The 16,847-nt window shown below is 40.9% G+C and overlaps 1 protein-coding gene across 4 annotated transcripts in view; it reads right to left on the bottom strand.

Moving 5' to 3' along the window:
* The window catches only part of sbf2 (SET binding factor 2), a 96,201-nt gene that overhangs the window by 60,502 nt on the left and 18,852 nt on the right, over positions 1-16,847 (bottom strand). For all 4 annotated transcript variants that reach the window (XM_034111157.2, XM_034111174.2, XM_034111148.2 and 1 more), the window contains exon 3: positions 1,525-1,662. In XM_034111157.2, coding sequence (XP_033967048.1) covers positions 1,525-1,662 — 138 coding nt within the window. The remainder of the gene's footprint in view (positions 1-1,524; positions 1,663-16,847) is intronic.

The following is a 16,847-nucleotide window of genomic DNA, read 5'->3' on the forward strand; positions in this document are numbered from 1 at the left end:
ATTTATACTAGGACATTTGAACTTAAATTAGATTTTCTTAAATTGCAATGTAGCCCTTCTTTCAGTATCTCAATATACTAAATAATTACATCTGTATCATGATACGTATTGCAACACCAGATTGTCTCCATACACAGGCCTAGAGCTGAGGCACCGACCAGCTATCTTTGGTTAAGAATAGAATCATTTAATGTCATGAAAAGCTTCTCCCTTTTAAAAAGGTGCCATCAAAACTAAAACATCACGACAAATACACGCAGCTACAGTTCATTTCTTTCTTTGATGAACACTTTGTTCTAAATGCATTCTCCTCTGACTAGTTTATATAAAATAAATTGTGCAATCAGAGGAATGTTTGTGTCATTATTGTCTGAGTCACGCAACAAGCCGAGATGAGGAAGTAATGATGAACGGATCAACTAATACAACACTGATTCTGAAAGTTCACCAAAGTGCCTCTGAAGGTTGACACATATTTCTAGTAAACAGCTGCATTTCGAATTTAACTTTGAGAATCACACTGGAAAGTAATCTGTGACTGCCTTCCATATGCCAAAGGATGTGAAGTCACGGCGGGCAGAGCAACAGGAGTCATTTAAGGCCTCTAAGGAGAATACAGTGAAACAATTAGCCTGGTATTCTGTGAGTTTTGGCAGGGAGGGACATTAACGGGATCAGTCATAGGTATAACAATTATTCCATCCAAATAAATGTGTTGTTGCGAATAATTTATGGGATTTCTGAACATTTGTGCCTTGACCACTAATGTGAAATCAAACACAATGTTGTATGCATGAGTAAATCAAATGAAAAGCCCCGGGGGGGAGGACATGCCCTTCCTCTCCTTTATACACGCATCACTCAGCCAGCTCACAATTTATTAGCAGCCTTTGTTTTCTACTAATGCCTCCACATTCTGAAGGCGAATTACATTTCCTACAAGTTAAAAAAGAAACTGCCAAAGAACAATTTACTGAAAATGGAAAACAGAAAATACCAGCCACCACATCCTGATGGCTTCGACGAATCATTTTGAGAAACACAGGCAGGATTATCATTGTGATGATCTGAGGAGCCTCTTATTGAGGATGAGGAGCCTGCTGCACACACTGATGTGATGCACAGCTGTTTAACAAACTGTTATATACTACATCAGGATTAATGAGTAATGCATGGTGGCTCAGTGGTTAGCCATGTTCCCTCGCAGTGAGCCGTCCTGTGTACATTTTACACATTATTAGTATGTTCCTGTGGTTTACTCAAACAGTACTAAGGCAGCTGTACATCAGGGGGACAGGGACTCTTATGGCTGTGATTGTATGTGTTGGCCGTGTGATCAACGGAAACATTTAAACCTCTGAATTCTGGGAGAAGCTCCAGCTCAATGTGATGCTGGAAAGGATTACGTTTTTCAAGAACAGTTCACTTCTCGAAAGTACTCACCTGCGAATGAGCCGTTGTGTGTGTGTGTGTGTGTGTGTGTGTGTGTGTGTGTGTGTGCGTGTGTGTGTGTTGCAGTCCTACCTGCAGATTGACCTCAGCCTCGTAGAAAGTGAGGCAGGAGCAGTAGTGCCGGTCTGATTCGATATCTGTCAGCACAACGGTGAAGAAGGTGGGTGCTTTCCGATCCCTCGACAGCCTCCAACCTCCAGGCTGGCTGAACTGAAAAGATTTAAAACAAAATATGTTTTTGTTTTTTGCAGGCTCCTCATCCTCAAATATGTTTTATATATATATATGTCGTTTTCTCATACTGATATTCTGCACAAACTGCTGTTGTATTTGTTGTAAAGTGTCCTTATTGCAAAGTATTTTTACTGTATGTACAGCACTTTGGCTCGACCAAAAATCGTTTTAAAAATGTGCTATATAAATAAAACTTCATTCGATTTGATTTGAAAATATGCATTACAAAATCATTCTGGGCAACTCACAAAACAAAGTGTGGTGTTACTGTGACCTAAGCTCTAATCATTTTAGAGAAAACATTTCCATTGAGATGGTCAAAGATTTGAAGATGTTAAAAGCCGTGTGGTTTGTTATGTCCCCTGAGACTTTCTGCTGGTAACACATTCAAACCATAAATGGAAAGGACATCGACAGCACATTACTGTAACTGGTCTAATCCTAATTCCCCCGTAGAGAGCGTTGACAGGATGTCCTGTTTCAGTGGGGTAATTACTGTACGTCTGTTCATCAGAGCAGGAAGTGACATTTTCAGTGTTTATTTTCCTTGAAAGTCATCAGCGGAGGTGCCAGGACAAACTGCCTGAGCTCGTTAACGGTAAAATCGAAGAGGAAACCTCTTAAATGAGACAAAAAAAGAAAAAAAGAAAAATCGGATTAAAGCTACATACCAGCTGATTACACTTTGGTACAGGAGATCAAATAAAGGTGAACTGAGAGAATCATAAAGTAATATATCCTGCCGAATTGGAATTTCAATCAACCAAAGACAGTTTTGTGATGTAGCCCAATACCACAAGGACAACATGGCCTCATGGAGCTTTACAATCTGTGCCGCATACAACACCATCTGTCCTTAGACCCTCGCTTCAGATCTGGAAAAACACTGGGAAACCCTTTAAAGGGAAAAAAGTGGGAGAAACTTGAGGAGGAACGGAACCATGGACAGACATGTTCTAAATTCTAATTGGCTGAGCTTTGACAAATTATAGAAGCAGACGTTATTTATTTTTTAAACTATTGTGATTTTCCACAACCTAGAGAATCCAAAATATTTCTGGTGAAACGTATTATTCATGTTTCTAAGCACTGTTTGTTCAGAAACCAAGAAGAGCCATTTTTAGCAGATTGTTACCATAAGAAAAAGCATGTCTAACGAGTTAAAGTCTCAAAGGACCAGCGTGAGTCATGATAATCAATCCTGACACAACATCTGCATGTGTGGAACAAAACAACAGCTGACACAATGTTCTACACATGTAGTTTATCAATAAATAGATGTTATAGTTTCACAAATATGTCCTAATTCACAACCAGAACAAAAACAATAATGTTTTCCTATACATATTTGACTTTAAAAGCCACTAATAAAATAAACCTCTGGAGGATGGGTTTAGAACAAAGAAAGAAAATGACAAGTGTAAAGAAATGAATAAGTTATTAATTAGCTGGGAGACAAAACACTGGCGGCTGGCAGGCATTTGGTGAGAGGGATGGGTGTTTGTGTCTCGTCTCATTCTGCTTTTGCTGGAGGCCCAACTGAGCTCTGAAAACAGTTTTCAGAGCGCTCCTCAGGGGTTACTCGGGATCACCGGACACATGGAGGAAGAGAGGGGACTAGGTGAGGGCAAAAACAGATGGATTGATGGATTGATGGATCCGTCTGAAGCCAAAGACAAATATACTATTTAGCGTCTCTTGAGCAGAAACAGAGATGGGAAGAGAGAAGTAGAAGAAGAGAAAGAGAGAGGGAGAAATGTATATAAGAGGAAGAGAGAAACAGGGGGGGAGGAAAGAGGAATGGTGGCGTGTTTAACCTGGTGGTTCGGACCAGGAGGCCCTATCTTCCAGCAGACACAATAGCTTGCAGGAAATATGTTAAACGTGCTTTGTGGGGAGGTGTGTGTGTGCACATGTGTGTATTGATACAGGACTCAAGGACGAGTGTAGATAACGGTGATCCTGTCCCAAACTATTCCAACTATGCCATTCATTGTTGTTAAAAAAAGACCTTTGGGCCTGTATACCCCTGGCGATCACAGGAGATATAACATCCTGTGTGTGTATGTTGTTTTTCTGTGTGTGTGTATGCACGTGAGGGTTGAATTAATTGACTTCCCTAATATGAAATCAGTGTTTCCTTTAAGGGCTGTCTCGCCTGTAGGTCTGCTGAAAAACACTTGAGGGCTGGCGCAGGTTCAAAGACACTTCAGTGTCGAGTAAACTTCACTTTATTCAGGGACCTTTGCATCCAGGCAGACTTCTGACATCATTTTACACACAACTTACACCTGTCTAACAAAAACATGAATGATTGACTCAACTGGTATAGCCAGATCTAATAAGGACAAAATGAATCCTTATGCAACATTACATTACATTACATTGCATTGCATTTAGCTGACGCTTTTATCCAAAGCGACTTACAATAAGTGCGTTCGACCAACAAAATACAAACTTGAAGAAAACAGAATCATATAAGTACATCAGGTTTCATAGAGCTAAAACATTTCAAGTGCTACTCAACTGGCTTTAGGTAAGCCAGCCCTTTATTAGTATACAAGTGCTTTGTTAACAGTTCTATCGCTCGAAGTGGAGTCGAAAGAGATGAGTTTTCAGTCTGCGCTGGAAGGTGTGTAAGCTATCTGCTGTCCTGATGTCAATGGGGAGCTCATTCCACCATTTTGGAGCCAGGATAGCAAACCCACGTGTTTTTGCTGATGGGAACTTGGGTCCCCCTCGCAGCGAGGGTGCAGCGAGTCGTTTGGCTGATGCAGAGCGTAGTGCACGCGCTGGGGTGTACAGTTTAACCATGTCCTGGATGTAGGAAGGGCCAGATCCATTCGCAGCATGGTATGCAAGTACCAGTGCCTTGAAGTGGATTCTAGCAGTCACCGGAAGCCAGTGGAGGGAGCGGAGGAGCGGAGTGGTGTGGGAGAATTTAGGAAGGTTGAAGACCAGACGAGCCGCTGCATTCTGGATGAGCTGCAGAGGTCGGATGGCACATGCAGGTAGACATAATCTGCACAAATGTGTTTATTCATTTCTGGGGTTTTGCTTGTGAATAAACTATTTGAAAGAATCTGCACTGCAGTTTCTATAACCTTTGCAAAAGCAGGAACATCTATGCAGCTCTCTGCAAATGGTGTTTATCATGTTGAATGTAACTGTGCACAACCGTCTGTAAACAGAGATATTAAACTTGTAAAATTATGTAATTTGCAATTCAGTCAAACTTAGAATTTAGAGTGAATATAAACACATGACTAGTCCTAGGAGGCAGAATGGATAAAGATGTGATGTTTTAGATTTCGTTTTAGCAATTTGAACAAAGATGTGAAAACCAGTGGCAGAAACAAGCTGTATTGATCATGATGGAAATCCACTGTTGTACGACAGGTGCAAAGGTCAACATGTAGGAAACATAGTGATTATACAGGACACACACACTCACAGCAGAGAGAAAGGACATCTCCTGTTCCTAAAAAAGATCGTAGTCAAGTGACAAAGGAACTCTGGGACACACTCGCTCTATTAATGTCAGAGGCGAGAAACCCCTCTGCATCCCATCATGTGCTGCACCCTGGTATGACTGACTCCCAACCAACTGCACTCTTCACCTCCTCAGCCACTGACACTGGATCTGCAGCCTGACCTGCTGAGCATCGTCACAGCAGAAGCGCAGCACCAATAAAAATAAAAGAAACAACTCCACACACAGAGGCTTTGCCTGATCAGAACATGGCTGCATTCTTACACCGTGACGAGAGATTAATGCCCGGTCACGCTGCCGCAGGCCAGATATAACTGGAGCAGAATTACCGAAGATGACTCAGGAGAAATAGACGGACAGTCTCTTTAAAGTCAGCTTTGTCTTTCGGTTATGTCAGTCATGTTTTATGCAGCTGAAACATGACTGGAAACAGGAATTCTTTGTTTTTATTATGACCCAAACATTAAAGTCCAGTCCTTAGGGAATGCAAACACATTGCAAAAGATCATAAAACCTTTAAAGTGTTCCCGCTACCACAATTGAGCTGAATCCCACAAATCCTTTTAGAGAGGAGCTTACTTAATAATTTGGTTGGGTTAAAAACACCAATAAAATCAGCCACAAAGCTGTTCCATGTTTTCGCTCTCCAGTAATAAAATGAGCGTAGACTTAGCAGTTTTTCTCGGATCTGAGAAAGGATGATCTAAAGCAGGGGTGTCAAACTCAATTTCATCACGGGCCACATTCGCATTATGGTTGCACTCAAAGGGCTGGTTGTAACTGTAAGACTATATAAAAATACATATATAAATATTGAATATATATAAAATAATGTATTATATTACATTATTGCCTCTGCATTGGATTACTTTCGGATAGGGTAATAACTTCATAATTAACTCGGTCTGAAAGCAGAAGGGCAAATAATTGCAAGTCTCTTCAGTGAGAATGTTACAAAATGATTTTAAAATAAAAGCTAAATAAAAAAGAAGTGACATTTTCAAAAAAAAGTCACTTCTGAGAAAAGGGCAAATTCTGGGAAAAAAGTCATATTTAGAAGAAAAAAAGATTTGAGATGCATTGTGCTCCATGGGCAACGTGCTTCTGTAAATCGCCATGTAACCGTATAAAAAACATATTATATTCTTTGCAAGCTCTTGTGGGGCCACATAAAATGAAGTCGCGGGCCGGATTTGGCCCCCGGGCCTTGAGTTTGACACCCCTGATCTAAAGGGAAGGACAGGAAAATGGAACTCTATCCACACTCTCCTGACTATAATGTACTGCTTTCTGTTTGGTAAATGTTCATCAAATAAATAATATACCAAACAAAACACATACATAAAATGACAATCTAAAATGTAAAGCAGATAATAGAAACACAAATTCTAAATCCACCTATATCCTCATCTAAACTTCTACACAATAATAGTGACCGTAAGACGAAAACATGGAGCAGCGGCTGAGGGCAAAAACAATGTGGAATGGAAAACTTTGCAACAGATGTGCAGTACACGTGCACTTCAATGTTCCTCTTCCCTCTTCCTTGACAACACAATGACGGAGAGAGAGGTGTCAGGGAGCAGAGGACCCGGCTAAAGGGGAGAAGGTCAATGGTGTGCCGCCTGCCCAGAGCTCCTGCTTTATCAGGTCTGCAGGATGAGCGGCGGACAAAGCAACCAGAGACGGCTGGCCAGTGGAGCAGTTTGGCGCACAAACACCCCACCCACCTCATCCTCTCAACCATCTCCTTAGCTCAAGGTGAGTATGATGAATACAAGAAACAAAACTGTCAACAAACTAACCATAACAGTGCAGTAATCCAAATAACATTAAGTGGTTGCAGTGATTGAATGTACTGAGTCAAAGCGTGGCTCCGGCACTCGGCTGAGGTGGAATCTCCCCTAAAATCCCATTCCTCAACACCGCTTCCCCACTGTCACCAACACTTCTAGTTCCCCTTTGTCGATCTGTTATGCAATACCCGACGCATATGGTTCATTTTAGAGATAGATATTTTTAGATGACTATGATAGACCACAGTAATTTAAAAGAAAAAGTCTAGTGAAACAGGAAAGGATTGAACATTTGCAAACTTCCCTATTCAAGATTTTGAGCCTCATAAATGCCACATGTGTAGGAAATGTAACACCTGATAAAGGACCTACTACAAGATGTATTTTTAGTTCAAAGATACAAACTGAGAAGGACAACTCCCCTGAACCCCCAACGTCCCTCAGGAAGATGTGTTCATTCCAGGGCGAACACTTGGGTTTATTTCAAAACACAGCATTGATTAAAAACATACGGACAGTTCGCCACATGCAACTAGGATAACAGAAATGCATAAAGAGGCCAATAAAAAGGACCCTCCAGAGAATGGGACATTCCTTTTCTAAAATCTATCCCGTCACATTCATTCTCTCAGCTTTAGGCTGCGGCCACACGAGGACGAATTTGGTCGTTTGCGTTACTGTTTAGTGTCATATAGACCGTTCGGCCACACGAGGACGACCGAATACGGCACTAAACGACTGAGGAAACGATAACGGGTCCCAAGGTGGATAGAAAGGCATACGCAGCTCTCTGGGGGGTCAAACGGGAGTGTGCGCCCTATCCGAACATTTTCAGATCACTGATAGTGATTGCGCAATAGCCCCGCCTCTCCCCACCTCTTCTGCTCACCTCCGCTTACCCCGCGCCAGTGCTGAAGTGTTTCGCCACCAACAACAACAACAATGGCGGATCGCAGAGTTGCTATCGTGCTCCGGACGCTATTGACCATGCTACAGTTGTTTGTGCAACATCTACAGCAATAATGATGAGGCAATAGCCCCGCCTCTCCCCACCTCTGCTGCTCACCCCCACGTCAAAGTAAACTGCACCCTTATCTTTCTCTCGATATGGACCTAAACGCGAGTGAAGTCTAATCTGACAGGACGGAGACACGCAGCTCTGCTCACCTGCAGCTCCTCCCGCTGCAGCAAAACACACACTTCAAGTCAGATCATCACCCTTAGCTATTTTAATTACCTCTCAAACTCCCTAAACTAGTTATAAATATGTTTATTTTTACAGTCGGCCGGGTCACTCATTACTGGATCAGCTGCTGCATGAGACAGACACTGACGCTGTCCGAAGAGAGGGAGGAAAAAGAGAGTCTCCGTGTATTTTATCATTATATTATATAGAGTCGTTATTCATTTGTTTTAAAGCTCAATAAATAACAAAGAAGACCTTTGACCGGCACTTTTATAATTTTGTCCGGAAGATTTCAACTTTAATACACACTGACTGGCGAAAAACTCTGCCCGGTTCCCTCGGCCCCCACCGCGGAGAATAAACAGAAGGGCAACCATGACAACCATGCTTATTCGCTGCTTTTGTGGAGGGAGTTACAGCGCCACCTACAGGCTCCTGCATATGTACTGCAGCTTCTCCAGCGGTTGTAGCTAAACGGAGCGGTCTCGTGTGGACAGACACTATCTGGATGACTATTGCGTGTGGACAGAAGCTTTTTTGCGATTGCGTTTGCGTTAATCCTATGCGTTTAGCCGTTTTCGTCCTCGTGTGGCCGCAGCCTTAATCTTTAAATTGAACCCAGAGCGTCAATGTGATATTCACAGCTGTCATGAAGGTCCCAAACATCAAATTGACTTTATTATGTCTTTGTTTTGTGAAAAGTAGGTTAACAAACACCATACCTTCCAACGAGTTGGATAATAGTTCAGGTAAGGATCTGGTGTGGAATACAAGAGTATACAAATTCCCTTTAAGAATCCAAGGAAAAGTCCATGGATTTTCCCGGGACTGTCAACAGCTTTCTTGAGGTAACACTGATATTAAAAACACTTGTATATAATAAAAACAAGCCAAATCCAAAAAATTACTATAGTGGTAATATAAACTGTGTAAAGATTATTGAAGGACACGGTCTGACATGTGTGAACTTGCATGCTTATATAACTGCGTTAATCATAGCCTGAGAGTTTAACGACAACATTTTTTTTTAAATGTTAAAAGTATTAACTACAGAGTTTCACAATCCACGCAAGGTGAGTTATATTAAACTGGAATTCTGGCAAGAAGGCGCAGTAGGCTTTGCAAAGTAAGCCATTATGAATTTAGCTAAAGTAGATAAGTGACAATGACTATTGAGAATAACACATATCATGTTACACAAAGACAGAGATCTTACACTGTGACAAGTGGAATAACAAGTTCAAGCAAGTGTCCAGAGAGATGTAAAGAATAACAGACCAGGTACTATTTCTCCAACAGGCCTTTCTCTGATCTTGGAAAATGAAACACACACATAGTGGTTGCATCTTTCCTCAAACATTTAAAAAAGGCATGAAAGTGAAGGATCGAGACTTTGAGCAAAACTGGTAGTTTGACTCAACAACACCAGTTAATAACTGTTTGCTAGACTAAATATTAGTAAATAAAACAATCAACGCTTTGTCAGAATTTAATTAATATGTCAAGAATATACACCTAAATAACAACCACAAAAGTTAATCCAATTGAAATACAGTCATCACTTTTGAAGGATAAACAGCAAGCAAATTGAAGTGGTAATGAATCAAATGGTACAATTAACTTGTTTTCCATTAGTGCAGCTTATAGAATTGACCCCTTAACAGTATTACCATTATCTTTGTCTGTGCTTGTGCCTCTCCTAATAACTACGTTTTTGAAAAGGCGATGAGCTGTGACGGCTTTAAGTGTGTCCTTTTGCACTACAATAAGTACCATGACGCCTGCAGGGTCACATCTGGCCTCCAACCCTAGACACCCTGCAGCTCGACCTTCACCTGCTTCTGCATGTCTGTGGAGCTGTACTCCTGCAGCTGAGAGAACAATGAGAGGTACCTAGCGCTGAGTGCAGACTGAATGCAGTGCAGGTCAGAACCTTGGGGGGTAAGCGGCATTCCTGTCTGCTATAGTTAATATATAAACACAGGGGGCGCCAGAAAATTCAGAAATTGTTTAATTAAACACATTGGCTCTATTTACAGATATATTAAGTTTAATATGCATTATACACTTGGGAGGTCCAAGTTATTTGTAATGCAGTATTCTGGTTATTGAAAGGAATGGAAATTTGACTCCTCTTTTTAGTGTCACACATTCACAGCACAGTGAAATGTAGGCTCTGCATTTAACACACCCAACGAGCAGTGGGAAGCTTTAATATATATACAGTGCTCTGGTTGCAGTGTGTTGGTCAAGTGCCTTGCTCAAGGGTCCCGTTGGCAGTGCCCAGGACAGGACATTTTGACCCGTCATTTAACTTAAAGGTCACCTATTATGCAAAATCCACTTTATCTTTATACATAACCATGTGTCCCCTCTGTGGAAAGAGATTCTGAAAGTTTCAAGAAAAAAGATTCACCCACTTTTTGTCCTGATCCATTTATATAAAAACCTCTCTGAAAACGAGCTGATCAGATGTTGGCCACTTTATGATGTCATAACGATTTTTTGGCTTGTGTAACCATTAGCCAATCACCAACCAGGGTAACACCCGCCCACCTCAGAGACATGTTTTGTATATATCTGAGACCTATTATATATTGATGAAAAACAGTATAATAGGGGACCTTTAATACAATAATAAAAGGGCAGTACTTGGTCTGTTTGGGGACTTGAACGTCACTACCGACTGAGCTCCTGCCATTGTTTTTATTTATCTTTTACCACATTGTGACAACTTTTGTTTTACTTTTATCAGCTGACGGAAGGTAAACATGGTTGTTATTTTCATCTATTCTGTTCAAAGTAAACACATTTCTGAGCACATGGCGAGAACTGAAGAATGAAACAACAAGGTAAACAGCTTTGTCCTGAGGTTGTAGATCAGTACAAAACCCCGGCCTTTAGAGAACAGTCAGATAATAACTGGTAATGACCTGGCTGTGCAACAGGTGCTTCCTCTGCCACGTTGTGGGGGCCCTTGATCAGTTACAGTATTCAGTTTCACTTTTGCCCTTAACAAGCTCAGTTCAAACCACAATAAGGTTTGTTCCTCTACTCAATATAGGCTAATGCAGTGTGAGGAGGAAATGTCGGTAAGTGCAGTACGTGTCAGTGTGTTGAGAGTGTGTTAATGCAGAGGAAAACACTAAACTAAAGCTTCACGCCCTTAACCCTCAAACAATTGTCTGTGATGAGACACTTTGTTTATTCAGTAATGAATATGTTAACTTAAGATTGCCTGCTTGTCCACACAGTAAGCTCCTCGATGGTAATATGTCTTAATATGCAACTTCCTCATGGTAACAACTTCTTTAAAGATTTACAGAGGACATTTGTGGCTGAACCTGTCTCTGCGGTCCTGCCTTGGGTCTCGTCATGCTGCTTCCCTGATGGCTTCCACAGGATTGTAGCTGACATCCTCGTGGATTCATCTTCTTATTACAGACACATGCATTTCCTAACATTCGGTCTATATGCTGTAAAATATATTATCTCTTCGATTTACACACGGCATCTATTGCACGTCTGTCCGTCCTGGGAGAGGGATCCCTCCTCTGTTGCTCTCCCTGAGGTTTCTCCCATTGTTTCCCTTTAAACTGTGGGTTTTCTCTGGAAGTTTTTCCTTGTACGATGTGAGGGTCTAAGGACAGAGGGTCTAAGGACAGAGGGTGTCGATTTTCTCATACTGATATTCTGAACAATCTGTGCTGTTGTATTTGCTGTAAAGTGTCTCTACTGTAGGCTATTTTTATTTTATATACAGCACTTTGGCTCGACCAAAAATCGTTTATAAATGTGCTATATAAATAAAACTTGATTTGATTTGATTACTATCAAAGTAAAACGATGCAGCTGGACCTCTGTGTGGGCCACTCTGAGCAACTATATTTATTTAATTTTTTCAGGGGCTCTATGGTAACATTGCTTGTCCTTAAAAATATGTCAAAGTTAGAAGAAAAAGAGAAGTGGTTACTTACATGTATACTGTGAATGGTTCCTACTCAACTGTTATTTCTCATAAATTAACACAGATGTTCATCACATCACATTTCAATCTGTAACTGGTTACCCATAACCATTTAAATATATACATCCATTTGTTTCTTTAGTGATAAATAGTGTAAGACTCCAGAGCACATCCGTCCTCCAGAGGTCATGAAGCTCCTCAAAAACTACAAAAGTATAGGGTTTGACAAGTAACCAACACTGCCATCTAAAGAGACACTCACTCTTACTACTGTATCATGGGTACACATGTCAATGGATTACAGCAATGTAATGTATAACAGCATCATAGAAATATGCTGTCTGCGGCTAACACGGCTTTAACAAAATCTGACTATTTCCCAACTTCAAACGCCCAGCTCATGTCAATAAAGTACTTATTGTTAGGTGAAGATTAGCAAGTTCAGCATTCAGCAGTTTAGACCATATTTCACGAATGCCAACATAAATGGGAAAGATTACATTTGAGATGTATCACATGGAGATAATTAGTATTTGCATTACTACTCATATATACTGTATGTATGTAGGTGTAAGAAGTCTCTGGCCCCGGTGTTAGTAGCAGTCCTTCACTTTCTATGAGAAACAGTGGCTTTCACCAGTAGCCGGTTAGAGGGATGTCTGGAAGCAGCCAGTTCTCTAAATGGGAGGAAGGAAATGTACAGGAGAGCACCCCAAAAGCCACAGTATAACTTATCACTTGTCATCGCACCTTTGGTGTTTTGTTTGTTTGTACTCTCAAGAATTTGGTCTAACAGGAAATAACATTATTTGTGTGTATATGAGAGAATAACAAGGGAAAAACATTTAATCCCCCCCTAGAAAACTACATATAAACAACAAACCATAAACAAAAAAAGCTTCTAATGTACTTCATCTAAAAGTGTGAATATGTAGCTTAATGCAGCTTCATTTCATCCAGTGAATTCCCATTTCCTGGTGAGCTCTCAGTGCTTTTCAGTGTGGAAAGTCCTGCTGGCTTGACATCTCCAGCTTTGTTTCGTGATGTGTTTAGCTCCACTGGCACACAAGCATTGATTACTCATGTGTGGATCTTCCTGATAAACACATGATCACATTCTCCACCCCCCAGGCTGGGACGGCATCCTGCTGGAATGCACTGTTTAGATTTTCCCTCATAGTTTAACAAACATCATAAGAACGACGTGCAGTGCGACATGTCAAGTCATGGTCACTTGAGTTAATCCATCAAGTGATTTAATTAGGCTACATTCTTTCATCCGTTTGTGGTTTGGCCCAGAGCCTCGCACTGAGTAATCAAGGCTGCCGATTGCTTTTTCAACCTGTTCCGAGAACAAGGCCAGATGAATGACTCCTCACAGCAATACGTGATATTCTTTCTCAAGTGAACTGAAACTGACCTAGGTCCAGAGGCTAAGGTCATACTGGAGCCCTGAAATATTCTAGTTTTGAGACAATACGTCTTGAAAAAAATTCCTATTTAAATGTTCAGCAGTCATATTGACTACCTACATGACACCAACGGTTTACACATTTTTTGAATAACTCAGACATCCTTCCCGGAAGTGCTCAGCCACGTTCCGCATTACAGGAATTGGGGGAAAAGGGAGGAGTTCAAGAAGTCACATTTCCAGACAAGAGAAATTACACAAATGTTTAGAGTCGGGTCAAGTCGGGTCAAATTCTTTTATCAGAGGAAGTTGGGCCCCAAGAGGACATTTTTGAAAAATAACTATTTGGTCAGATAGAAACAAGGCGTATTATACAGTATCAGATGTTAAAATTACAGTATATGAAATTGAATTAATTGTCTTTATGTACTGCAGGCAAACTATGCCTACTATAAACTGAACAAACTTTAGACTATCCTCGGGTTAGCATAGTGCAAATGTGATTTATTTCTACCTGCTGTGTTTGATTGGATGGTAAATGGGCGTTTCCATTGCTGTTCAAAAGTTTGAATTGGAAGAGGCAATTAACAAAAGCCAACAAACTTCATCAGGAAATAGATGATGTCAACATTCACATCATACACATATTGCTACAATCATTAGTTTTCTGACTTATCAAATGCACATTGAGGATTAAATGGATAATTACGCTTGGAAGTCATATAAAAAACGTTTTAACTCGGGTGTAGCTGACTGCTAACTGACTAGCTACACAGCTAAAGTAGGAAAAGGGAAAATGTGACAAAATCCATGAAAAGTAGCCTTTGGGTTTTCTTTTTTAACAGTATCTACACATTCTTTGACTGTAGTGAGACATATCCCTATACAAATGATAGATTGTGCCCATGTTGCCCAAGGGAGGCGTGTGGTTCAGTGGGTTGTGCGTTGGTGTTCGGATCAGGGGGTCACAGGTTCAAACCCCACTGCAGTCAGCATGTCGTTGTGTCCCTGGGCAAGACACTTCACCCCAAATTGCTCCTGTGGGATTGCCCACAGTATTGAGTATGTAAGTCACTTTGGATAAAAGCATCTAACAAGTGACATGTAATGTTGTCAGCCTGGTTTTGGAAGATTGTTTTAAAAACTTGATTTGGGTTAACCACCGACCACCATCTTGGCAGTTGTCGATGTCTGACAATTCTAATTTGGGTGAAAAGCGGAGAGTCTCAGATGAACTCTGGACGGATGAGACAGCAGTAAGTAAGGTATCTAATAGACTGAAGCACTCAAAAACATACCCTCTTCTTTTACAGAGCACCAAGACATCTATTGTAAACTAAGTATTTTGTTACAGTTAAATTTTAAATGTCTTTTAATCAAAAAGGGAAGAGGGAAGCAAGCAGTGGCTATTATTAGAGAAGCCTCTTAGGGCACTTCCATATTTGCGTTCGTTTTTTGGCCATTGTGATGTCTACTTGTCTAAATGTCTTTCTCTCAGTAACAATTATGTTTATCAGTATATATTTGAGCATGCTGTGGGACAAAAAAGCAAATGACCGGCCTGGTATGCGGTCAGAGAAACAACTCTGCCTGCCGAGCTGACTGAGTGGAACAGAAAACCCACACCGCATACTGTGTGTCGGAATGGAGCAGCACAGGATTACTATTGTTCAGCGGGGCAGCGTCTCGCCCACAGCCACAACATGTGAGATAGAGATAGTCTGATTATTAGGATGAGCCTCCCACTGTTTTCTCTGTCACATGATTGTAAATGCTACAAGCCTGGTGAGGTGACTTGGTGACCTACAAGGTGAGGTCAGGTCGACTTCAAACTTCGGACACCCCTAAACATAATGCTTCGGGGCACGGCTGTTGCTGGTACAGTATAGATGCATACAAAAAGCAGCAAAAACTCAAGTGGCAGAGATAGAATCAGCAAATATAAAATGCACAACCCTTAGCTGTTGTCAAAGTGTTTTGTGTCATTAAAGCAGCTTCCCATCTTTAACTTCCTGTCTAGATACATGGCATCTTACTGTACACTGTGCACTTGTCTTTAACACTTTAGCGAAGCTGATCCCAGCTGATTGTAATGTAGCAACTGAAATCCATTTCACATTTTTAAGACCGTAGGCTTTGAACACAGAGTTGCTAACCTGCTGAGGAACATGACTATAGTGGAGACAGCAGTAATGGGTCTGCTGACAGAACGCTGTCTGCAGGCTACTTGTAATGGTCTGACCCTCATGTGCAACACTGGACCGTTCTTTTGAATGTGTGTGACCTCTTGGGCATTGACGTCAAGGCATATATTTTCACCCAACACACAAACAAACATATACTGAAGGCCAAGCCAAGCATAAACAGCTATCCATTTCTGTTTGTAAATATGTCTGTTTAAACACAATTCAACAAAATATTTTCTGGCATTGATTTGACCCATATTGCTCCAACTGTGTATAAATAATAAGCATGAAGGTTTCATTGAGGGGAAGTTGACGGTCAAATGTGTTATTCAGCTTGCTGGTAAGCATTGTGAAAAAGCTTAAACAAAAAACCTGGTGTTTGTTTCTATAAACCGCAACCAACACTGGAATTACGCTGGATCGATTCAAAAATCTTATCTTCATCTGGTTGTCTTACAATGTGGACCTTATACTTGCAATGACATTTATAACCCCCATTAAAAATGAAGGAGCATCATCCTTGAAACAAATGAGATAAGTAATAACAAAGGATGAGTCTACAACTCACAAAGCTACATTTGACACCAATATGTTGTCTACAAACAGCGGATGTTATGAACAGTCACATACTTCAAGCATTAAACAGATGGTGTTGTAATTAAACAAGCAGACTCTGCCATTAAACAATGTACACTAAAGTAATTCCAGGAATTCCTTTGCCATTTGTGTGGTACATTCCATGGCTTTGCTAGCTCAATAACGTAGGCTTAAAGCTAAACGTCTAAAGTAAAATGAGCATGACCGGTCAGTGTTAACTCAAGGCATTGGTGGGCTAGTTGCAAACTATACAACTTTTGTTGTAAAGCAAAAAAGCAGACACAACTGCCCATGCAATGAAACACAAATTAAAACTCTCCTCACTACAGAAAGAGAGATCACCACAGTGGCGTAGCCACCATAGGGCCAGGGTGGGCCCAGGCCCACCCAGTTTACTCATGGGCCCACCCTGAGAAAGCTTCGGTGTCATTTAAAAAAAAAAATTCACCCATTGAGAAAATCCAATAATTCAAAGTGAAATTCAAGTGAACAAATATCGAGTTTAATTAATGTTGTATGTGCTTT

Source organism: Pseudochaenichthys georgianus, chromosome 3 (genome assembly GCF_902827115.2).
Source record: "Pseudochaenichthys georgianus chromosome 3, fPseGeo1.2, whole genome shotgun sequence".
NCBI classification, from domain to species: Eukaryota; Metazoa; Chordata; class Actinopteri; order Perciformes; family Channichthyidae; genus Pseudochaenichthys; species Pseudochaenichthys georgianus.